Source organism: Convolutriloba macropyga, unplaced genomic scaffold, assembly GCF_964194025.1.
Source record: "Convolutriloba macropyga unplaced genomic scaffold, txConMacr16.3 SCAFFOLD_410, whole genome shotgun sequence".
Classification (NCBI taxonomy): Eukaryota; Metazoa; Xenacoelomorpha; order Acoela; family Convolutidae; genus Convolutriloba; species Convolutriloba macropyga.
In genome coordinates this window covers 33,116-58,494 of record NW_027451467.1, presented here as the reverse complement: position 1 = coordinate 58,494, position 25,379 = coordinate 33,116, and the positions used below count along the sequence as shown (strand labels likewise).

The window sequence follows — 25,379 nt, the reverse complement described above, 5'->3', positions numbered from 1 at the left end:
TAGAAAAAATATTATTGGCAAAAACTCTGCTTTGAGACTTGTGTACTTTTCCTCCATGTTGTTGTATAAATTGTGGAGAGGAACAAACTTGTGGGAATAAAATCAGCCTAAGCAGTTACATAGTGAAGCCCTTTAGGCTACTGGTGTAATCGCAACAAGAGTTGATTTAGCAACAATAAATCACACTACCATAGGGTTGCTATCATCCTCACTGAGTTATCCAACAACTTGATTCTGTGTTTGATAACTTCTAGACAATGATATTAACCATGCGTTAATTTTCATGATAAATGCAGCACCTCGAGAAAATTGATAAATGCTTTCTTATTTCATATATGAGCGTATAGCATCATATCAATCATTTTGATTTGCCGAAAAGTCAGCTTCTTGTGTATAATTTTGTTGTACATAAAGAAGAATAACTCTGGTGTACATTGATTAGCACTGAATTGTATTCAACTACGTAATACTGTAACTAAACTCTGGGTTCCAAATTATACCGATAAGGCTGTGGTCCGCAAGTCAAATTCTGCACCGTGTCAGTCAGATCAATGTCATCAGAGGACGTAATTTTGAATCTGCGCACGATCTCGATCATCATCACTTTGACCTCGAGGTCTGCAAGCGTCTGGCCCAGACAGATTCTGGGACCCACTCCATAGGGCACGAATGCCTCTACCATCTTCAACTTGGTGCCGCTTTCGTCCAGAAAGTTTCCAGGGTTGAACTCTTCTGGATACTTGAAGTATTTTGGATCTCGCATGATGTGGTAAATGTTGGCCCATATGGTTTCGTCTTTTTTAATCACTGAACCAGATTCAAGTTTCACCTCTTGAACCATCTTGTGAGGCAAAGTCATTTGTACTGTGCTTGAAAATCTCTGTATTTCGTACTGCACAGCTATCGTGTAATCCATGTTTTTCAAATGCACATTTGTGAGCTCAGAGTTGCCAACTTTAGCTTCGATTTCTGCTGCAATTTTATCCTGAATTTCGGGATACCTAGCCAAGCATGCAAATACCCAAGTCAAAGTTGTGGATGTGGTCTCGGTGCCAGCAAAATATAACTCAAAAATGATCGCAATTAGGTTGTTCACGTCAAATTTTTTCCCTTCTTTTTCAGAGTCCAAGATGTAGGCGTCCACTAAAGCTTCAGCTGTTTCTCGCGCACCACCTTGCAAACGTGCATTAATTTGCTCGCGAATAAAACTCTTGGATGTTCTGATTGCTTTGAACACGTCAACCGCTTGCTTGGACAACTTGAACAGCTTCAATATTTTGATTATGTAACTCGGTAACATCATGTGCTTTTTGTTACATGTTAAAATTGCACGGAGAGCTTTATCCCCCTCTGGATCAGAATACGGAAATCGAAATCCAAAAATCAAGATGGTTATCACATTAAAAACTGCTGATTGTAACAATTCTGAGGGCTCAAAATTTTCCCCCAAAGATTCCAGTTTCTCGCTTAAATGCTTTGCTTCGTCCAGAACCATCTGCAACTGTCTTTCCCGTCCAAAAGATCGCAAGTGATTGTGGAAAATCTTGCGATTGTTTTTCCACACAGGACCCCATGCTTCAACAATAGCCTCTCTCGCCTCTGAACCCTGGTGAACACTTACACCAAAGTTTCTGCCAATCGACTCCTGTCCGTGTGTGAAAAACAAGTCCTTCAGATCGCTAAAATTGAACAGAATTAGCCTATGTGTTCCCCCTGGGTAGCTTCTTAGATACGCAAAACCGGAGTTTGTGAATTTGTTTAGTTGTTCTAATAACTTTCCGTGGCATTTTGATGCCCTGTAAAGCGGCATATGACCTTTGAGCCAGTGCCTATTTGCCAGATCTGGAAAACCATCATCGGAAGAGTGGAAGTACCTAAACCATAAATATGATGCTAGTGCTGCCGTGCCTAAAACGGAAGGCAGAAAAATTTTGGAATCATTTAATTTCAGCTCAGTTAGATTTTCAAAGTTCTTCAGCTCAAAAGGGAGCGAGGCTGATAGGCTAGAAAGTTTAAGCATCATCTTATAGGCTGAGAAATAAGTCACAATTGATCTAAACTGATATATTAAGGTTCTAACTGGTTTGGTCAAGGTTAATTGAAACAATTCATAAACAATCCTTAGCATATTTATACTACGATAAAACTCAAATACAAATACTTGACAGCTGTAAAACCTACTTAGTCCTCTTAAAACTTATCAAAACTCGGAGAGTGAACAAAATTTAATGAGCCAAAGGTTGATTTAAGTTTGCTAAGTTCGAATATCTCATATCGAACGTTTCATTCTAACCGCAGCTTAAATTAAGTTTAGAAACAAAAGTGGGATGTATCATGCGATGCTACATAAAACAAAATTGCTATAGAAAAATCGGTGAAATGCATTGAATGCGATAAAAAAAACCATTTGAAAATAACACAAATCTCCACCACTTCCAGCTTTTGGTGCTAAGTTTTAGAAGAAATACGTGGAATGTGTTCAAATAAAAAATTTCATCGCCTCCTCTTTTTACAATACAGATTGTGAAATATGAGAGGAAGAACTTGGGACTCAACGAAAGTGGAGGCAATAAAAAAGAGACTGGGTTTCGAATATGGGCTATAAGGAGTAAACATGCAACAATTTCGGTGAATAAAAGAATGCATTGAAAATGGGAAAGAATTGTGGTATGAGAAAACAATGCACCCCTAAAATTTCCAATTTCATTTCCCAAAAAGATGTAAGATTTTTGTGATGGAGTATTCTTTGCATTTGAAACTTCATATTTTTGTTAAATCTTGACCAAGAGGGTGGTTATATGGAATAAACTTTTTGAGCTAAACAAAGGAACCAAGACTGAGAATAATGTGTAGAAACAGACCAATAATTTCAGAGCCTAACCTGAGAGTTCGTGATATATTGATGCTTATTTTTTGAATGATTATACAATTAACTTAAAACAAACTTATCTTCTCTTGATCTAATCTCTTGGCTAACCAACATCCCGGGAGATGAGAATATGTACGTGTGGCGTATACCTTATCGAGTCTTTTGTAAAAAAATAAATTCATCCAATTTTTTATTTATTTTTAAATGAAATAATCACTTTGTTGCAAAAGCAGGCTTAATGAAAAATGAGATCAGTTTTCCATTGACGTTTTCGGAACCACAATTCTGTTGACGACACCTTAGTTAATTGTTCCGGCCCATTTTAGTGGGGGGACTATATTCTCAAATGAGTTTTTTTTTGTTCAGTCAATTTTGGCCGAGCTATATATTCATCGAAGAGAGTTGAGACTCGTATCATTAGAAAGCCTGTTCAACGTAGAATATAGAATAAAAAAGATTTTTTTTTATTTTCGTATTTTACAGGGATTGATCGAGGTTTGAACTTTTGTGAAAAATAGACGGATTTCCATTGGGTCTGGAACATATCTGGAATTTTTCCTATATTGTTGTCAGTTTTGTTAAAATATTTCAAACAAGTTTTGTTGGTTTGTTTTCTAACCAGCAACACTTCTAGACAACAACGTATAATAAAAAATTGTTCTTCTGAAGGGTGTTGATGAAACTTTTCATCTAATTTTTGGCTTAAATTGTCGCCTTATATTAAAAAAAAATCAGCCTTTTTGTCATCGAAAATTGCAAGAAATAAGCTTCTTTAGTCAACTTTGCTTTAATTGCCGGAACTGAACACCTAATGATTGTTGACACCATTTGCTTCAACTCAACAGAGGGTTAGTTTACTTCTCTGCACTCATTGAAATTTTTCTCGTTTTGAAATTTTGCCAGTTTTCGGCTAATATAACTCGATAATCAAACAAACAGCATCATTTTTCCTTGAAATAAGAACCTTTTGTTAAATTGTCTACCTCCATTACATTGGGCAACAATGCTTGTTTTTATTGAATAAACAGTAAAAGCAAGGCTAGTTTTGGTTTGATCGTGTAATTCTAAAATCCAAAAATAATCGGAATTGTAATCAGTGGCTGTCTTTTTTCTTATAAAATTATTGCATTTTATGTTCATCACAGAAAAATTGACATCAAGAATTACTATTCGCAGGTCCAATTAGCTTCGTAAACAATTGCAAGTCAATTTTTAAAATATTTTTAATAAAAAAAATTCTTGTTTTGCCTTTTAATGTCATTTGCTTTTAAATAAACAATGGATTATAGAGCTTTGCCGCTTTTTTCCCATTTCTTGGTCAATTTGTAGCTTAATTTCTGCTAAAACAAAACGCAAATTCAACTAAATTGTATTATCTTCAACATTGCGGACTTACGTTTTACGGTTTAACTCGTTATCGTTTTCTGCCCTGGATGCTACTATTTTCACAAAACATTTTGGTTTTCACAGTTGCACATTTTTAGGATGTTTTTTTTTGTTTTTTGTCAAACTACCTATTTTTGATCATGACTTGTAATTTACTAGTGTTCAAATCTTAAGAGCAACCGAACATATAACTTTTCAAGGAAGAAGTTCTGGATTTAGCGGCTTGAACACAGTTTTGTAGAAGAAGTTAATGGAACTTCTTTTCTTTTTTGCCTTAAATTACGTTACTTCTTTTAGTTGTATAAAAATTTCTGAATAATAAATTGTCTCAATGGTTTATTTTGTAAGAACACATGAGCCTGATTGCTGATTTTAGTTGTTAGCTGATGGTTTTCATGACTTTTATTGTAATTATTCCAAGATGTCTAAAATATTCATTAATTTTTCACCTTCTGTTCTTTTTAGCCTCTTTGTTACCCAGTCTCATTAATTACAGTTCACATATCACGTTGTTTGAGTAGAAGGAGGGACAATTTGAACACATTTAATGTTTTAAGTGAATTCAATATGGTGTTAAAGTCTTCGACTCTGCTTTTTAGAAAAAAAAATATTCTGATTTTCTATGTTTTTGCCTGTACTTGACGTTTTTTTGTAAACGTAGGACATAATCTGATGAAAGGAGTGCTCAATGGTCCCACTTATAGAGAATTAAACAAACCTATGCATTAGTGCAAATTGTAACTTAAAGATTTTCATGACTTTTAATTAATTGTTTTATAAAAACACCAACGTTGTTTTTAATTTTGCTTTTTTCTCTCCTCTTGTTACATAGTCTCATTAATGAGCTGTCATAGATCCCTTTATTGGCGTTCGAAAAACGTTCAACCAAACATTTCTTTTTCCTAGGGTAAAGATTATCGATATATCGGCTTTGACACCCTTTTCTCGCAAAAAATATCAGAGTATTTGTTTTTTTTTCTGTATCTGATGTTTTTTTGAAGCCGTATGAAAAAAATTTTTAAAAATGGCAGGCCCAATGTCTTATCTTACCAAGTTATAAATGATCTTATTAGAACATATTTTATTATTTCAGATCATATCTAATGGGTTTCACTACTTTAGAATTGATTGTTTTCAGAAATATGAGCGTAATTTTTAAGTTAGCTGCTTTTGTTGCTTTTTGTCTACTTGTTACCGAATCTCATTCAGGACTGGTTCCATAATTTTTCTAATAATGAACAAGGAAATAATATTTTTGTTTAGTTTTGGTTTTATCTGACGCTATATAGACTTCGTTATTAAAAATTTTATACAAACAGACATTGAGTTTTAGATGTTTTTAATGTTTGTTGTTTATGTTTTTTGTTTATGTTGTTTGTCTTTTCTCCTTTTTTTTCACTAATGGCAAACATCCTGCCCCCTCCAAAGCGGCATTTTTAGTCCAGTGAACGATTTGAGTTGGACGCAATTTTATTATTCATACACCAGTTTTTCGAAAAATACTTGAAGTTTTCTATCCGTTGCTCATTTGGTAGAAAACTAAGCTGAAAATGTGGATGAGTGGGGTTGGAACATTATGTGCGAACGTGCATTACCGAACCTCGTTGTTGGATTTCAATTGCCGTAATCGAGTTAGCTTTAATTCAAGTTCATAAGAAGACCAATTGTGTCAATTATGTGATTTTATTTGACACCCTCATTTCAGACCCCTACATTTTGACCGACTGTTGTTTTGTTTTGTTTTACATTTAACTGTCAAGTGAAATCAAGAATTAATTGTATAATAATAATGTATTAAAGCGCGTTTGCAGTATATTTCGAAACTGTTTTTTTATTTGTCATTTCATCATTTCCATTGCGGTTTTAAATGAGAGAATTATCTGTCCGCAAAATCACTTAAACGATGTCAAAGGAACTCATTTTCGAAGATATATAATCTTTTTCGTCTTTCCCATTTCCTGACCATTTCTAATCACTCTTGAAGATGTTACTGGATGGATTTCATTGACTCAGTTAAATTAGCTATAAATTAAGTAATCATAAAAAACTTCATTTCACGTAAGCGCTTTTAAATATCTTTGAGACAATATAGAAAATAGTTTTCCCTGTGAATGCCTAAATTTTCAGGCCCAAAATTTGTTATTGCCTTCATTTAATTTCTAATTTTTCAGTGTTAGGTATATATGAGCGAAAACCAATATTGAATCTGTCCATGCTTTCACCCAATATGGGGGAGAACCGTGAGGTGCACTGCCCTTGCCTAAAGAAGTGGATATAATTTTGTTAAAAAGAGAAAGTTTGCATAAAAGGACGCAACTGCTCAGGTGCACTTTTTACGTGGAAGTGTTTGTGTGATTATATGTGATCATAACCGTGCTTACATTAATTCTCCTTCACTCACCCTAGATAAGTAGATATTTTGACAGAGAACAGTATTATTTGCTCAACATTTATGAAAACCGGTTATAGTTTGGTTTTAGCAAAACATTTTCATGAATTACTTTACAAAGGAAGAGAATAAAAAACTTAAGGTAAATATTTTGTAGCGATATTCTTTCATTTAATGATGAGTTTTAGTCGAGTGTCAAAGATAACTGAGTTAAAACACAAATAATGAATTGGTAATACCCAATCAAAATATGATTAGTAGAATTTATTTTTGATGATAAGATATCAAATTTAATTTTGGAATGAACGTAGCCTTTTTGTACCGAGCCGTTTAGAAGTGTGTGTGGTTCCGTTTCAGTCTTTGTATTCTATTTGATCCTTGTTGTAAATTTTGATCACATTCTAACTTTGTTCCTGTATTTTTTTAAGAAATGATTTTTTCACCTATTCAGAATGCTCCATTGATCATTAACTTACCCAGGCCTAGACCTCGACTTATGAAAAGACTTTAAAAGTCTAGTAGGGGGGGGCCAATATTGACTATAATTACACGGTCGAGGTTCCTAGTAAAAGTCGAGCTAATATCTTTTCATGGGTCGAGCTAAAGTCTTTTCATAACGAAGAAAGTCCAGCTAAGGCCTTTTCATGGGTCCAGCATTAGTCTTTTAATAACCAGCAAAGTCGAGTTAAGGTCTTTTCATGGGTCCACCATTAGTCTTTTCATAAGTCTGTTTTTTTTCAATATTCAAATTTTTTATTTGTTTCCTGCTTCTGTACATACAGAAGCAGAACCGGAGCAAGACTAAATAGTTTTGCACCGGAGCAGTCCAACTTAAGAATCAGTTGGAAATCTGCCAAAAGCCTTAAGAATTTTATCAATTCTTAAGTTAAAGAGTTTTTTCAGATCGAGTATATTACCACATTACTTGATTCAATGAAACCAGCTAGCTTAAGAATATTGGTCCTAGTCCCATTAACCATTAAAAAATTTCGGCACTATTCAGTTTGTTTTCCTTACCAAAATTATTAGCTATTTTTTTTAAAATAATGCAGGTTTTTGAGGTATTTATGGTTCTTTTGAATCGTAAAAGGTGCATGATCACATATGCTGACTACGTTATATGCAATATTGCACGCAAAACGTTAATGGCAGAAAAACAGACTTATGAAAAGACTAATGATGGACCCATGAAAAGACTAATGATGGACCCATGAAAAGACTTTAACTCGACTTTGTTTGCAAACATTGTGTCGAGCTTAAGTCCAGCACAAACTTTGTGTCAAGCCAAAGTCTTTTGTAAAATTTAGGGTCCAGCTAAAGTCTTTTGCAAAAAATCTGAGTTGAGCTAAAGTCCAGAATGCCTTAAAGTCCAGCTAAAGTCTTTTCATAGATCAAATGAGTCCACTATGGTCTTTTCATAGCACATTTTTGTCGAGCATTGTCTTTTCATGAGTCGAGGTCTAGACCTGGGTATCATTCTCTTAATTTTGAGTCTTTGTGATAAGCCGCGCAATTTACTCTTTAATCCAGTTTCTCGAATCTCTATTTGAAGGCAAGCGTTTTGCTTAGCGGTTGTATCTAATTATTTTGTTAATAGTTTCGCATCGCAAATTTAGCACAAAAAATATAAGTGGGTATTCGCATCGCCCTTACGCAATAGCGGAATTTCTCCCTCGCCGCAAATTGCAAAATCATTACACTTCAGGAAAAAATTGTATGTGGTTGACTAAGCGCTTCGAGTATTTTAAAATAAACAAGGCGGCTCGTTAATGTGCATTCGCACATGTTGTTCCGACCCGAGCTCATCTACATTTTTGACTAAATTGACAACCAAATGAAGAGATAACAAAAATAGATGTTTGAATTTAAAGCAATCGTTAAACAACTTATCTACTAATTGAATTACATAATGCGATCCCTCATTACAGCGCAAACGTGATCTGACATTAAAGAGACTAAGAGACAAAAAACAAAAAACAAAATTAGCGCAAACAAAAAATTCACGGCAAAAACTGAATATCTAAATTTAAAAGCACCTAGTAACAACGCCAAAGTGCATTCAGGTAAAACCGTAACTACACAAGTTTACTTTTCTCTAACAATACAGCACATGGAAAATTTTCTTGATGAGACTGGTTAAAAAGTCGACAAAAAGAACGAACAGTGAGGCGAAACTTAAAAATTAATCAACATTTTTTACTCCAAGAAATTTCAAAAATCTTAAAAATCATTAGTTTTTAACTAAGCCATAGACTAAGCCATAGAGACGAACTAAAGAGAAACTCAAAAAAATTAAAACACAAACTATTGCTACCATTAAAGTCAATAGCTATCATCTGAATATTATGTATTTTTAATTCAATTGTTCGATTCTACTGATTCAGCTGAAGGATTAAAACTGAGAGATTGAATAAGTTTACTTGCGCCACATTTAAAAACCTTTGAGATCTTTTATTATTGGACTGTTCTGAAAGAAGAGAAAAAGAAACACAAAAATTGGCCACTCAATAAACGCTCAGAACAACGCATATTGTCCAACAAACAAAATATCAAGGACAAATAATATCAATAGGTATGTTATCTCTTGATTTACAAGAAATTGGATGGGACCTGTCATTGATGAATATATAATGGACCTGTATAATGGGACCTGTCATTAATAGAACCTTGATATAAAAAGTGAATTGTCTCTAGGTGACTTAAAAAAAGCAAAAAAAGAAAAAAGTTTTATAAAAAAAGAGCTCTCAAATAGAATTCAAATTTTTTTGATAGTGAACTTCCCAATGAGACCAGAACTAGTCTTTTTTATCACCTTTAGTCTATTGGAGACAAAAAATTGGTCCATTTTTTTTAATTTTGAACTTTAATTTTGAAATACTATTTTTATAGAAAATATTTTAAATTGGAGAAAAATCACACTAAAAGTGAACAATTATCGCGTGTTCACACAAAACTTCAATCCTCGATAACTCCTCGAAAAAAACGAAAATCAAAGAAATCTTTTTAGTTTTGAATTCTACGCTGAACCAGCGTTTTAATGATTCCACTCACATTTCTCTACGACGAATATACCGATCAGCCAAAATTGACTGAACAAAAAAACCCATTTGAGTATATATTCCCCCCCCCCCACAAGTGGGGTCGGAAAAACAATCTACCAGGAAAAGAGGAACGGTGAATTTGAATTGTATGCTCCTAAGATATAGTAAAGTTACAAGGAAATATTGTGAAGAAATAAAAGAGCAGAAGCAATCAAATTGTTATAGTTTGAAGAAATGCATTAAAAATTAAAAAGAACAAAACGTCGTTTATTAGGTTTCATCTTAAATTTAAAAATGTCCCATATAGTTATTAATGCTATTTATTTTTCGTTCTATACTCGGAGTGATTTTTTTGCGGTTCCATATAGATCAATAATTTTACCAAAAGCAAGTTGATGAGGTGGATCGCTTTGAATATATACTCTAAAACTAGCTTCGTCAATAAATTCCATATCAAGGTGCTGTAAAAACACAATATAAGAAAGATGTGGCCCAGGTTTCAAAAAATTCAAAATGAAGATGGGGGGAATATGTCGATTTTCTTACTCATAAAATTTGACAACGATGCAGGTGAGTAAATTTAACCCAAATAATAATGAACATCTTAGATGAGCGAGAGCATTTCCAAATAGATTTGCCTTACTCCTTTGTTTCAATTTTTTCTAATTATCACTATGTAAGACACTTGAGAGAAAATCTTTGTACTAGGTAATAGAAATACAAGCAAACACGGAAATGGAGCATTAATTAAAAATACACACAGATAATAAAATCCAACTTTTTGGCAATGAAAAGAATCTAAGATCTTCTAACTATGATATAGAGACCAGAGAAATCAAGTTGTACAGCCAATGCAAAAAACAGACCAAAAGGGTTCAAATATGAAAATTAATTGTCAATATTTAGGTACAGCAATTCATTTTAAGCTGAGCAAGCTTAGAGTTGCCAAATGTTAGCAAAAGCGTTTCTTATTTTGTAGCCGAACATATAGTTATTTCCTATCCGCCAAAACAGGTCTGCTTCTTCAATTTTGCTGAAGTAGAAAGTGTTCCACAGTATATTTGAATGTTTATGGCAGCACCGTTTTATTATATTTGCCATGTACATAGAAAAAATTCAACTTGGATCTGATACGACAAAGCATATTTTCGATAAAAAGCGATTATGCAGATAAAAACTAAATTTTAGAAAAATGTCTACATTACTATGCCTTACTATGCCCTATCTTGTGTTATAGTTCGCACAAAAAATTGTTCCATCAAAAGTTAAATGCGAATTGTTATGTTTGACATAATCAATTTTGGAGTTCGTTCTGACAAAACGCTTAGAGATTTAAAATGCTCGCTTTAATACATTTAATGAAAAATGGTAATCATTAACTGCAATTTTAATGCATGTTTGAAGAAACTAAAAATTTGATGATAAATACGCTAGTTGAAAATTAGAGTCTGGACAAGTTGTTTGCCAGAGATCAACAAAGACAATTTTCCTTCAATTTAAGCAAAGTGCTGCCGGATGACATTTCTCAGCTTTTCCGAAAATTGCAGCTTTGAAGTGAGACCTAATTGTTCTAACGAAGTTTTTTTTGTTCGACCTTGCAGAGTTGTACGTTATCGATTTCAAGTGGAATCAGCAAACTGTTACTTATTACAGATACACATCTGGGTTATTTCGTAAAAATTTTTAAGTCAATTTCGTGATTGTAGAAAATGGACTACAACCAGTGATAGGACGCGATTCTTTTGAAACCTTAGGAAAATATATCAAACAACAACAAGCCTCCAACAGAATAATAAACTGCATCAACACACCGGACCGTAAAATAACAAATAGCTGATGATTAACCCGGATCCATCAGCAGAGTCGATAAGTCACAGAACCACAAAGTAAACACACAGTTCCACAAATTATCAAGCTCCTCATCAAAAAGGTAGAAAAGTGTTCCCATAAATATTTAAGTCAAAGTTAAACAAGAAATAGAAACACTATTGGACCAAGGACTTATTGAAAAATTTGTTTCGTGCTCAGATAAAAACTTAATTTGAGCGATCGTTGTAACAGTAAAGAGAGACTGCTCTATTATATTAGCTCTGGATTCCAAAATCCTGATCAAATCAATTATACCAAATGCCTTTTATTGACAGCCTAATTCAATTGATTTCTCAAAATATAAGAGTGAACGCGAAGCGAAACTAGTCATTTTTGGGCAATAGATTGGAATTACGCGTATAGCCAACTCAATCTACACTCTGAAACGGCACGTCACTTCAGAGTGTATTCAAAATTTTAAAATTCAAAATTTATATATATAGAAATTGAATATTCTAAGCGGCAATATCACCGGCACGTAGCGCTTCAAAATAGGATTCTACGGCCTCACAGACCTGCTGGCCGAACTTCGAAAGGCGATTGACACAACTCTAATAGGGTTACCAAATACATACTGTTTCTCAGACGACGAACTAATTGTGAGCGGCGGAACTTTGGCGGAGCATATGCCACTAGTTAGAAAATGCCTTACAAAACTGGTCGATGAGAAGTTGAGAATAAACTTGCTAAAATGTCATTTTTGCGAAAAAATTGAGATAAAAGGGCTCGGTTTCAAATTTACAAAAAGTGGCATCAAACCCTGAGATTCAAAAACAAGCGCAATATTTAATCTAAAACCGCTCACTACTCTGAAACAACTAAGATTATTCCTGGGCTCGGTCCACCATTTAAGCAGATTTAGCAAAATTACGGCACACACTCAGACCACCAATGAAAAATCAGAAAAATTTAACTGGACTGAAAATAACGCGATGCATTTTGCAGAAAAAAAGCAAAAATCTCTGATGCAATCAAAAATGGACAGTATAATCCTAATCTATAAACTAGAATAAAATGCGACGCATCACGAAAAAGCCTAGACGCTTCCCTTGAAGAACTGGACAATGCGGGTTGGAAAACGGTTGCTTTTTCATTCCAATTTTTAAACTCTGCCGAAACAAGGTATAGCCTGAACGAAATTGAATTATTGGGAGTCGTATGAACGATAGAATAATTCGAATACTATTTGTATGGCCAAAAATTTACGGGCTTATGGGGTCATCGCGGCCTGCTTTGCATAATGAAAACCATCGCTCCAACAATATGTAAAAAAAAGTAGACTAACACGCAGGGTCCACAGATTTTTGCCTTTTATATTTGAAGTATTTGGTATTTTTTCTTATCTTTCGCGCAAACCAAATCTCATAGCACCAATATTTCACAATATGACAGGCAGTCCTTAGTTGCAACGATAGAAGCGAACTAAAGAGAAACTCAAAAAATTACAAACGTTTTGCGAAAACACAAACTATTGCTACCATTAAAATCAATAGCTATCATCTGAATATTATGTATTTTTAATTCAATTGTTCGATTCTACTGATTCAGCTGAAGGATTAAAACTGAGAGATTGAATAAGTTTACTTGCGCCACATTTGAAAACCTTTGAGATCTTTTATTATGCGACTGTTCTGAAATAAGAGAAAAAGAAACACAAAAATTGGCCACTCAATAAACGCTCAGAAAAACGCATATTGTCCTACAAAGAAAATATCAAGGACAAATAATATCAATAGATATGTTATCTTTTGATTTACAACAAATTGGATGGGACCTGTCATTGACGAATATATAATGGACCTGTATAATGGGACCTGTCATTAATAGAACCTTGATATAAAAAGTGAATTGTCTCTAGGTGACTTAAAAAAAGCAAAAGAGAAAAGTTTTTTAAAAAAAGAGCTCTCAAATAGAATTCGAATTTTTTTTGGTAGTGAACTTCCCAATGAGACCAGAACGACCGCCTTTAGTCTATTAGGGACAAAAAATTGGTCCATTTTTTGGCGTGAAATTTAATTTTGAAATACTATTTTTATAGAAAATATTTTAAATTGGAGAAAAAGTAACACTAAAAGTGAACAATTATCGCGTGTTCACACAAAACTTCAATCCTCGATAACTCCTCGAAAAAAACGAAAATCAAAGAAATCTTTTTAGTTTTGAATTCTACGCTGAACCAGCGTTTTAATGATTCCACTCACATTTCTCTACGACAAATATACCGATCAGCCAAAATTGACTGAACAAAAAAAACCCATTTGAGTATATATTTCCCCCCCCCCCACAAGTGGGGTCGGAAAAACAATCTACCAGGAAAAGAGGAACGGTGAATTTGAATTGTATGCTCCTAAGATATAGTAAAGTTACAAGGAAATATTGTGAAGAAACACAAGAGCAAAAGCAATCAAATTGTTATAGTTTTAAGAAATGCATTAAAAATTAAAAAGAACAAAACGTCGTTTATTAAGTTTTCATCTTAATTTTAAAAATGTCCCATATAGCTATTAATGCTATTTATTTCTCTTTCTATACTCGGAGTTATTTTTTTGCGGTTCCATATAGATCAATAATTTTACCAAAAGCAGGTTGATGAGGTGGATCGCTTTGAATATATACTCTAAAACTAGCTTCGTCATTAAATTCCATATCAAGGTGCTGTAAAATCACAATATGGTCCTCAAAAGATGTGGCCCAGGTTTCAAAAAAATCAAAATGAAGATTGAGGGATTATATCAATTTTCTTACTCATAAAATTTGACAACAATGCAGGCGAGTAAATTTAACCCAATTAAAAATGAACATCTTAGATGAGCGATAGCATTTCCAAATGGATTTGCCTTACTCCTTTGTTTCAATTTTTTCTATTTATCACCATGTAAGACACTTGAGAGAAATTCTTTGGAATATGTAATAGAAATACAAGCAACCACGGAAATGGTGCTGTAATTAAAAATACACACAGATAAAAAATCCAACAATCTGGCATTGAAAAAAGTCTAAGATCTTCTAACTATGATATAGAGATCATTGAAATCAAGTTGTACAGCCAATGCAAAAAACAGACCAAAAGGGTTCAAATATGAAAATTAATTGTCAATAATTAGGTACAGCAATTCATTTTAAGCTGAGCAAGCTTAGAGTTGCCAAATGTTAGCAAAAGCGTTTCTTATTTTGTAGCCGAACATATAGTTATTTCCTATCCGCCAAAACAGGTCTGCTTCTTCAATTTTGCTGAAGTAGAAAATGTTCCACAGTACATTTGAAAGTTTATGGCAGCACCGTTTTATTATATTTGCCATGTAGATAAAAAAAATTCAACTTGGATCTGATACGATAAAGCATATTTTCGATAAAAAGCGATTATGCAGATAAAAACTAAATAATAGAAAAATGTCTACATTACTAAGCCTTACTATGCCCTATCTTGTGTTATAGTTCGCACAAAAAATTGTTCCATCAAAGGTTAAATGCGAATTGTTATTATTGACATAATCAATTTGGAGTTTGTTCTGACCAAACGCTTAGAGATTTAAAATGCTCGCTTTAATACATTTAATGAAAAATAGTAATCATTAACTGCAATTTTAAAGCATGTTTGAAGAAACTAAAAATTTGATGATAAAAACGCTAGTTGAAAATTAGAGTCTGGACAAGTTGGTTGCCAGAGATCAACAAATACAATTTTCCTTCAATTTAAGCAAAGTGCTGCCGGATGACATTTCTCAGCTTTTCCGAAAATTACAGCTTTGAAGTGAGACCTAATTGTTCTAACGAAGTTTTGTTTGTTCGACCTTGCAGAGTTGTACGTTATCGATTTCAAGTGAAATCAGCAAACTGTTACTTAGTACAGTTACACATCTGGGTTCTTTCGTAATAATTTTTAAGTCAATTTCGTGATTGTAGAAAATGGACTACAACCAGTGATAGGACGCGATTCGTTTGAAACCTTAGGAAAATATATCAAACAACAACAAGCCTCCAACAGAATAATAAACTGCATCAACACACCGGACCGTAAAATAACAAATAGCTGAAGAATAACCCGGATCCATCAGCAGAGTTGATAAGTCACAGAACCACAAAGTAAACACACAGTTCCACAAATTATCAAGCTCGTCATCAAAAAGGTAGAAAAGTTCCCATAAATATTTAAGACAAAGTTAACAAGAAGAAATAGAAACACTATTGGACCAAGGAATTATTGAAAAATTTTTTCGTGCTCAGATAAAAACTTCAATTGAGCCATCGTCGTAACAATAAAGAAAAACTGCTCTATTATACTAGCTCTGGATTCGAAAATCATGATCAAATCAATTATACCAAATGCCTAATATTGACAGCCTAATTCAATTGATTTCTCAAAATATAAGAGTAAACGCGAAGCGAAACTGGTCATTTTTTGGGCAATAGAATGGAAGTACGCGTATAGCCAACTCAATCTACACTCTGAAACGGCACGTCACTTCAGAGTGTATTCAAAATTTTTAAATTCAAAATTTATATATATATATATATATATATATATATATATATATATAGAAATTGAATATTCTAAGCGGCGATATCACTGGCACGTAGCGCTTCAAAATAAGATTCTACGGCCTCACAGAGCTGCTGGCCGAACTTCGAAAGGCAATTGACACAACTCTAATAGGGTTACCAAATACATACTGTTTCTCCGACGACGAACTAATTGTGAGCGGCGGAACTTTGGAAGAGCATATGCCACTAGTTAAAATATGCCTTACAAAACTGGTCGATGAGAAGTTGAGAAAAAACTTGCTAAAATGTGATTTTTGCAAAAAATTGAGATAAAAGGGCTCGGTTTCAAATTTACAAAAGGTGGCATCAAACCCTGAGATTCAAAAACAAGCGCAATATTTAATCTAAAACCGCTCACTACTCTGAAACAACTAAGATTATTCCTGGGCTCGGTCCACCATTTAAGCAGATTTAGCAAAATTACGGCACACACTCAGACCACCAATGAAAACATCAGAAAAATTTAACTGGACTGAAAATAACGCGATGCATTTTGAAGAAAAAAAGCAAAAATCTCTGATGCAATCAAAAATAGACATTATAATCTTAATTTATAAACTAGAGTAAAATGCAACGCATCACGAAAAATCCTAGACGCTGCCCTTGAAGAGCTGGACAAAGCGGGTTGGAAAACGGTTGCTTTTTCATTCCAATTTTTAAACTCTGCCGAAACAAGGTATAGCCTGAACGAAATTGAATTATTGGGAGTCGTATGAACGATAGAATAATTCGAATACTATTTGTGTGGCCAAAAATTTACGGGCTTATGAGGTCATCGCGGCCTGCTTTGCATAATGAAAAACATCGCTCCAACAATATGTAAAAAAGTAGACTAACACGCAGGTCCCACAGATTTTTGCCTTTTATATTTGAAATATTTGGTATTTTTTCTTATATTTCGCGCAAACCAAATCTCATAGCACCCAAGATTTCACAATATGACAAGTAGTCCTTAGTTGCACCGCTAGATTTAATGAAACACGCCGCAAAAAAATTCCTATTAAACAAATCTAGCCGCAATTACAAGCAAGCTGTCAATCAGGCAGCCCAAATGAACTATTTATCGTTCAAATCGCTCCGCAAATGGAAGATTCTATTCATGCCGCAGACAATAATAAGCGCGAAAACAAAGTCTACACTTTCCTCCAAAAAACGGGTAAATCATGCAGAAATTTTGAGCAAATTCGTTCCATCAACCAGTTTGCAAATAAAAACACTAGTTTTGAGAGAATAGCAAAGAACTTCATTAACTTAATTTATATGCACTGCAAAATTAAACAACGGAATAAACCAAACAAAAGTGCACTTCGATGGAGAAAGTGAAAGCCTGGCCCCAAATGCACGGCAAACACCAGACACGCCCACTACCGTGGCCACCCGCACACCGGAATCAATTCCAGGCACATCAGCGGAAATCTCTGAGGACGCCTTTAAATTTGCCCTCTGCAAGTTTGTCTCGAAGAAGTTACTAGCCAGCTTAACGACCAAAGATGCCATCCTGAAAGAAGTACGCCACTGTGTACTGAAGGGCAGTGAAGAACGCTGTAAACAAGTTATCCCTTAATTTCACTCATTTTGGTTCCATCTGCACGTCAAATAAGGTTGTCTTTACATCGACGAGAGGATCGCGATACCACATGTCATAAAAGACGCGTAGATCAACGTCATCCACAGTACTCACCCTGGAAGCTGGGGTATGACTGACATGGCTATCCTCCCCTGGTGGTCATATAGGAACCGGGACCTCCTGCCCCCCGCTACCAAATGCCCACCTTGCATTAAAATTGTTAGAAATTTGAAACCTTTTATTCCTCAACTAAAGGTAAACCACTTAAACCATGCTTGTAACAAATGAACCCAATGAAGAGTTACAATTAGACTTTGGCGGTCCCATCTAAAATGAAAGGAATCAGGAAATACATTTCTTAGCGGCGCATTCGAGTAGATCCAGCTCGCTGTCAAATTGGCAAGCAAATAAACAATTTCTGTGAACAGCGTGATATTGAAGTAATTGCCAATCAATGACTATAGAGCAATAGGCCCAGTCAAGCAGCTAATCGAAACAATCAGGCATATGCTCGTTTGCAATAAATTAGCCGTTAAATCCTAGTTTAACGTAAGCAGCTCAATGAATTCAATAATTTATCAACTTCCGATTTGCAAATGGAAAATATTAAGGACATTGCCATTTAAGGCACCCTTCGGAGGACACCAAAATACGTCGTTAAGCAGTATAAGCACCAACCCAAATTTGTCGAAACTCTCTTATATGAATTTCATTGATAAATATTTAGATCAAGATTCAGTAAATTGCACTCAGTTCATTCACAATGAAAAATGGGACAACCCGGACAAGAGCAACAGAGAAATAGAAAAACAGTAAGTCGAACGCAATTAAGGATGCCCATGACAAGCACATTAGTGGTCCGCAGGGCAAATCACATCTCGTCAAAATTGAACGGGAGAGCAGACGGACATCGAAGACAGAGGAAACACTCCAAATTTCCCTTTCCAAAAAGATACCAGCCCGAAGACGATATTTAAAAAGATCTCCACGGATTGTATGACTTAGCAGCGCCTGGGTCAACTGTCGTCAAAGAGGTTGAAAATACTTTCCTAATCAAAAGGCCCGGCAAAATGAAGGTCAAGCTTAAAAAATCTGACATGGCAGAGTACGGAACTCAATCAGAAAAAGGACACGCCACTTAAAATATACTCTAAACGCCTACTGAAGACACCAAAAAGTAGGGTCACCAAATATAAAGTCGCAAAACGCTGATCAGACCTGCGACGCAAGATAGAAGGGTACAAAAAGACAAGCCGTAGAAACCAAATCGACGATGCAAGTAAGATTTAATCAGAAACATCGAATCTATCACATACCCTTCGGGAATGCAGGCCAGAAAGACCGCTACCACCCTCACCATCTCCGCGGAATAAGAACCCAAACGTAGCAGAAGATCTTACTGCAAGTCAACAAGAGCAACAAAAAACCCAAATACAATTGTCCCGGTTGAAACGAGACGCAGAAAACACTCCAGACGAAAACCAGATTCCGACGAATCTACAGTTTTCTTCCCTCCAAAAATAGCGGTGCTTAAGAAGAAACGCATAGACAGACAATCGACCCCTATCGCACACAGCTGAACATCCGCAATCAAACCAGCTGACCCGCGTTCAACAGTAGTCGAGGGAATTCAATCAATCGCAGAGCAAACCCCACCCCCCCAACAAAGTCAATACGAAGTTGGTGTAATCAGACCGCAGATAGCTCCGGTAGTCCAAGCTCAGACTTTGTCCAATAAAAGCGCTCAAACTTTCAGTGCTCTTGAAGAGATGCAATCTGATTCAGGCAACCTCTAAACATAAAAATTTAAAATTCACAAACAATGTAATCACATATATTGTTAGCAGATAACCAGCACATTTTTTATTCAATTTACTGTCTTCCTTTCAACTTCTAAACGAAAATTCAGCAAAGCTTAATTTTCGTTTGTGAGGAGGGATATGTGGTACACAGGTACCAATGTACCAATCATTCCGTTGCTAATTCATCATTGACTATACTATTCCATTTATGGTTGTAGTTCCATTTGCCCCTTTCTTGAATCGTTTACGTCTGTGATGTGCATCTGAGAAACCTGTTGATTTCATGTATCCTCCTTTTTAAGACTGCTCATACTTTTGTTCATGCGGCATTATAAACATTTAGATTTGTTCATACCATTCTTGTCTGCTGCTAAGTTTATCAGTTCAATCCAATCTCTCGTACTAACCTATTGTACTTCAATCTGATGAGACATGTTTTGAATCCCTAAGCAAAAACAATACACGAGTACAGTAGCCTTATCGCCCTGCGTTTAGGAAACCACACATAAATATTAATTCGTCTGATTCGCTTCGCGAATCAGCACTGTTGAAATTCAATTGAAAATTCGCAAATCTAATAAACTTGATTCGCTCAGCGATTCAACCCTTCATTCTAAATTGATTTATTCGCACTTCGAATCGCTAGAATTTCGTTCCGTACTTTAAGCGTGCACGGCAAAGTATATTCGTTTTCTGTTACGTCTCAATGTGAATTACTCAAATTTCCCTCACAACTGAGGAACAATTATACATGATAGTATATATGTGTGTATCAATATTAATTTCTTCTTATGGTGCATATTTGCACCTTAGTTCTGTCGCAGTTTTACTCAATTTAGGAGATATTGCCTTTGCTGAACAAATATGTATTTCACAATGGAACCGAGGAAAAAAATTTGTTCATATTTGCGAGTCGCACAAACTCTTCTCTTTTTGCGCAGCCATTCAGTACTCAAAACTCAAGATTGCCACTTAAGCGTAATGGTACCGCAATTCTCAAACTATGCACTTAATCGGTAATCCGCACCAGAAATTCGATATCAAATTCGGCTCTTTTCTGTTATTGCCCCCCCAGCCTTATATAGCCAGTCTATTTGCACCCCCCAAATATGTTCTGTTTGGTCCTTAGGGATCCTTTATTTTAGTCAAAATAAATTGCCGGTACCGGTAGACGAATGGATGAATTTTTGTTTCTGGTTGTCAAAAAAATTAGTACCATAGAGCTATTCCTGCAAAAGAAAGGCGAAAAAATATTAAAAACACGATTATTCTTTGTCTGCTTGCATTATAAGCAAAGTTTGATTACCGTATACGTCTTAATTTCAAAACTTGGCTGCACAATTAAATTGTAAATGCTGTTTGTATATAATTGTATATGTTAGTGTATGAAATGAAAACAATATGCTATAACATGTATAAGTGGGGGGTGCAAACGGACGTGGGGGGGCAATAACAGAAAAGAGCTTGTCAATTGTCTGACAGTTTTGGTCTGAATAATCAAAAACGAATAAAGATTTCTGGTTGATTCAAAAATATTACGGAACAACGGAAATTAGACTGCTCACTCGCACTAACTTTAAAAACAACTCTAGCTGAAGGTAAACATCAGCAATCCACTCTGAATAGAGTCATTTGAACAACCTGTTTGTCATAATGACAACGCATTTGTCAACATACTGACAATTCTTCATTTTTTGATAACTTTTCGAGGTATGTGCCTAAAAGATAAATCTCAACGGGAGTCAACATGAGGTGTGTAAAGTCAAATTGATTTCTCTATAGTATGAAACACATTGCTTGAAAAACTAAACTAAACTATATAAGTAAAATAACTCAAAAAGACTAAAGCCTCGAATCTCAAGGCTCCGTTTCCCTTTCCTTCCCTGCCAATTTCATTCCTAACGTTTTTTTGAAATTGATTGTGAAAAAATTTAAACACAACAGTTTCTAAGTATTTGATTTATATCCAAATATCGTTTTACACAAGTCAAAAGTTAATGTTGGCTATCAATTGATCACCAATGTTCAAATTCCGTTAATTTTATCACTTGCTTTGATAACAATTAGATTTATTTTTATAGTCATGATAATAAACATGTGTTAAATATTTTTTTTTTATAAAATTTCAATATATTTTAGTAGTGACGTTAAATGCTGAAATTTTCATTTGATTAGAAGAAGACATTACGACGCAGAGGTATAACCCAAAATTTCTGCCTTAGTAAAAATCGCTCAAGAATAGATACATAAAATGAACGAAATTAGGAGACAAGCTTTGTATCATATTCTCGCAAAACGGGCTACGTCATTTTTGCGTAATTGAAATACTTTAAATTTGTAAAAAAAAAAGTGACACGTCATGTAGCACGTTTCCGCTCATTTTAGGTATCTATTTTACGCATTGAATTTGTCTCTAATTTGCAATTGAGTCTATTTTAAAGGGCTTTGTTGAGTATGCAAAGTAACTCAAAGCTTTTAATTGAGCCTGTAAAAGTGATTTAAAGACTTTAATTTAAAGATAGAAATAATGGCGCCCGAAAATATATTTGCTTAGAATTTGGGTTTTCGTTGTATTGTAGGGGAAGTCATTTCATGTGATAACCACCCTTTTCTTTTACTATGCCATTGCAGCAGATACACCACCAGGACAGAACCTTCAATTCTACTAGACACTTCTAAACCTGTAAATAAACGCTAAAAAATTAATAGACCTTTATAAAAAGGTAAAACATTTAAAAAAATGTTGATTCAAATTTTAATGGACACCTGTAACCCTGTAAAAAGACGCAAAAAGTGGTCAAGCAAGAGAGGGACTTTTTATTTAAAAATGCTAGACATCTGTAAACCTGTAAATAGACGTAAAGATATTGAAAAAACTCAATTTAATAATTCATTTGCATTTTCAATTGCAGTTTTCATTAAATCAAATTTAGCAAAAAAAACGTAGTCATTTCATGTGTGATTTTTTACCGAAATTTCCCTCTTTCCAATCTTATCTTGTTATGGACAAAAAAGAAGAGTTAGTAAGTTGGAGCAGGACAAACTTTCGAATTATAGATTTAAAAAATTACATAAATCCTATGGTTTTTGACGAAAAAGTCAATTCAAACCTAGAGCTTAAAAAAAATGAAACAGAAATTTTTCAGAAAATCACTGATTTGTCACATTTAAACAAAAAATATCTCAAAAAATGATGATGCTTGAATACAAATAAAATCCTGAAAAACCATGAAAAAACAGTGAGGCGACTATCAAGAATACCAGCTGATGCTATTTTCATTTTCCATCACCCTGGAAAAAACAGGCATTTTACAGAAAACAGTTTATCTGAAAAAATCTTTAAAAAGGGGGCTTTGGGTGATGCCAGTTCTATTTTCCAACCTACAAATCGCATCAAATAAAGACATTGTGATAAGTTTGAGCGCTACATGGAGTAGTATTATCCAGTAAACCAATTTTAATCACTTAATTGCTGTCAATAAATAAACGCGTTTTAAATTGGGCTGAATTGCAGATTACAGATACAATCAATGCGAACGGTAGGTGCATTCAGTGCAAAATAGAGCTAAAAAGAGATAAATAAATCGACAGATTTGTGATACGTAGCGCGCGAACAACAGGATACACTGCTTGAATATCAATTTCGCGGTTAATGTCTGGACACTTTTGCGAAGACGGGTTTGGCAATTCTCTTCAATTTTGCCTGTTTTGGCTAAAGTATCCATTTTGTGCATTAGTGTTGCCTTTTCAAGGTATTAGCATAGGAAAAGCGAACAAGAGATAAGCGGATCGAGCAAATTTGCCGTGACGATTTGGGTTTACCTCTCTGGCGTAATGGAGAGTGATGTGATTCACAACAACACCCAAATGCTTATGTCAGAGTTTGCTTTGCACAAGCTAATTATCATAAAAAAACACAGTGATTCATTTTCCTTTCCTCGTCTATGTTTTCGTTCAATGTGATCTATTCCTTGACGCAATGAAATTCCGCTCTTTTCAAAATATGTTAATTGCCATTTTCGCAAAATCGCCTCCGAAATAATAATTTTTCTAGACAAGCCATATGTAAACTTTTTTCAGACTCTCTATACACTGGGGACATAAAAATTGGCGCAATTTCAACTACTCATTGTCCCGATGACAACCCATTATCTTCAAAAATTATGAAATCTTAATTGCTCGAAAGTTTGATGAACGCAAGAAATCTGGTGAATGCATGTAAATCTGGACCTGAACGCATGAATTTTATGGTGATTGCTCGAAGGTCTGGTGAAAAAACACGAAATTCTGAACTTGAAGGCACGAAAGTTAATCGCAGACTCTGCAAAACTGTGTCTGAAATACTAACTGTTTTCCAGACAAACTATATCATAACCTTATTTTTGTGTCAGATTTCACATACAGTGGGGACTAATATATGCCAAGATTAGTACAATTTTAACTGCTCACTGACGCGATGAAAAATCCTACTGTTTAAAAAGTACAATGTCTTGATCGCTCAAAAGTTTGATGAACGCATAAAAGTCAAAAATATGGACACGAACGCACAAACTTCTGTTGAACACACGAAAGTGTAAACGTGAATGCAAGACAGTCTGATGAACGCACAAATGCCTGGGCATGAACGCAAGAAATTTTGTTGAACGCATGGAAATCTAAACATTAGTGCACGAAAGTCTGGACAAAATGTTCTTCCGTCGGAGACTGTTTGGACTCAGACTTTTTTCCGTCTGGGACGGACTCTAGACACACTTGCTTCAATCTGGGACCTCATCCAGGGTGTCTATTTTTTATTTTTGTTATATTGGCAACTTCTGAGATCAATCAACCCTTGTGTCACCCTAAATGTTTCAGTTGTCTTAATTCTACTGTGTTGTCTTGTTTAATGATTAGCACAAGTATTCAGTAGGTTATAATTGTACAAACAGGTTGCTTATGCTCTGAAATTTTCAAGTAGGAGTAGTACGGCTTCGACTTATAACCGTTCCAATATTGTCTTGTGTAACCCTAACCATGTTTTCGAGTATCACAGATGATATCTTTTGCTCTCATTTTATTCTTAGCCGAAAATGACATAGACATAATTTGCGTGACTGAAGTGAAAAAATGACAGAAAACCAACCCTCTTCGTAATTATGTTGTTGCAACAGAAACTTGTACCAACAGTCATCATGGCTCTCTTATTTTAATAAAGAACAACATCGTCATAAACCAAACAGAACCAGCTGAAAAAGAGAACGATTGCAGCGGAAAAACACTGGAAATACTAAAACTATGCATCACGCTACCGTATTATGGAGACTTTTGGATAATATCTGTTTACAATTCACCTGGAAAACCACTCTCATTGGAAAAAGTATTCTCAGAAAGTATGACAAATGTCTTTGTTTGTGGTGACTTCAACTCTCCCCACCAAGAATTAAACTGCTCCTATGATTCTGAAAACGGTGAGAAACTCCTGAATCTAATAGACAACGGTCATTTTAAACTGCTAAACAACGGTCACCACACATATCAGTCGTTCGACGGAAAAAGTAAAAACATGCTCGATTTACACTTTTGCGATAGTACAGTTTTTAGGAATTTTAGTAATTTCGAAGTCTCAGAAGATCTGGGAAGTGACCATAGAACCACAATCACAACGTTTAACCTCAAAATAAGCAAAAAATTTGAATTGAAATCGGAAATTGACTTCAGACAATTCAGAGAAAATGCTAGAAAATCGTATAGATCATCGGACCTTTGGCCTGCGCAGTAGCCGGGAAAGGATGAACTAAATAAGTTTAACAGAAATCTGGTTGAAATAATACACAAATCGTTGGAAGACTCCTATGTCAACAAAAACAATTTTCCTTACAGTATTGAGACACAAAAATTGATAAAACTGAAAATGAAAAAGCGAAGAGAACTCAAA

General features: G+C 34.7%; 1 protein-coding gene across 1 annotated transcript; it reads right to left on the bottom strand.

Moving 5' to 3' along the window:
• Positions 1 to 460: 460 nt before the first annotated feature.
• Positions 461 to 17,593, bottom strand: LOC142356717 (cytochrome P450 2B6-like). The gene is made up of 2 exons (XM_075408523.1): positions 17,403 to 17,593; positions 461 to 1,874 (listed from the first exon to the last, which is right to left on the bottom strand). Exons 1-2 carry the CDS (start codon positions 17,591 to 17,593, stop codon positions 476 to 478), a joined length of 1,590 nt encoding a protein of 529 aa, XP_075264638.1. The 3' UTR covers positions 461 to 475.
• Between the last annotated feature and the right edge of the window lie 7,786 nt (positions 17,594 to 25,379).

Excerpts from the sequence above, each read along its gene's own strand:
- LOC142356717 (XM_075408523.1), bottom strand. The coding sequence starts at position 17,593 with ATGGCATCTTTGGTCGTTAAGCTGGCTAGTAACTTCTTCGAGACAAAC. Across the intron at positions 1,875-17,402 it reads CTTTCACTTTCTCCATCGAA|GTACTTCCACTCTTCCGATG; the intron begins GTGCACTTTTGT and ends TTTATGGTTTAG.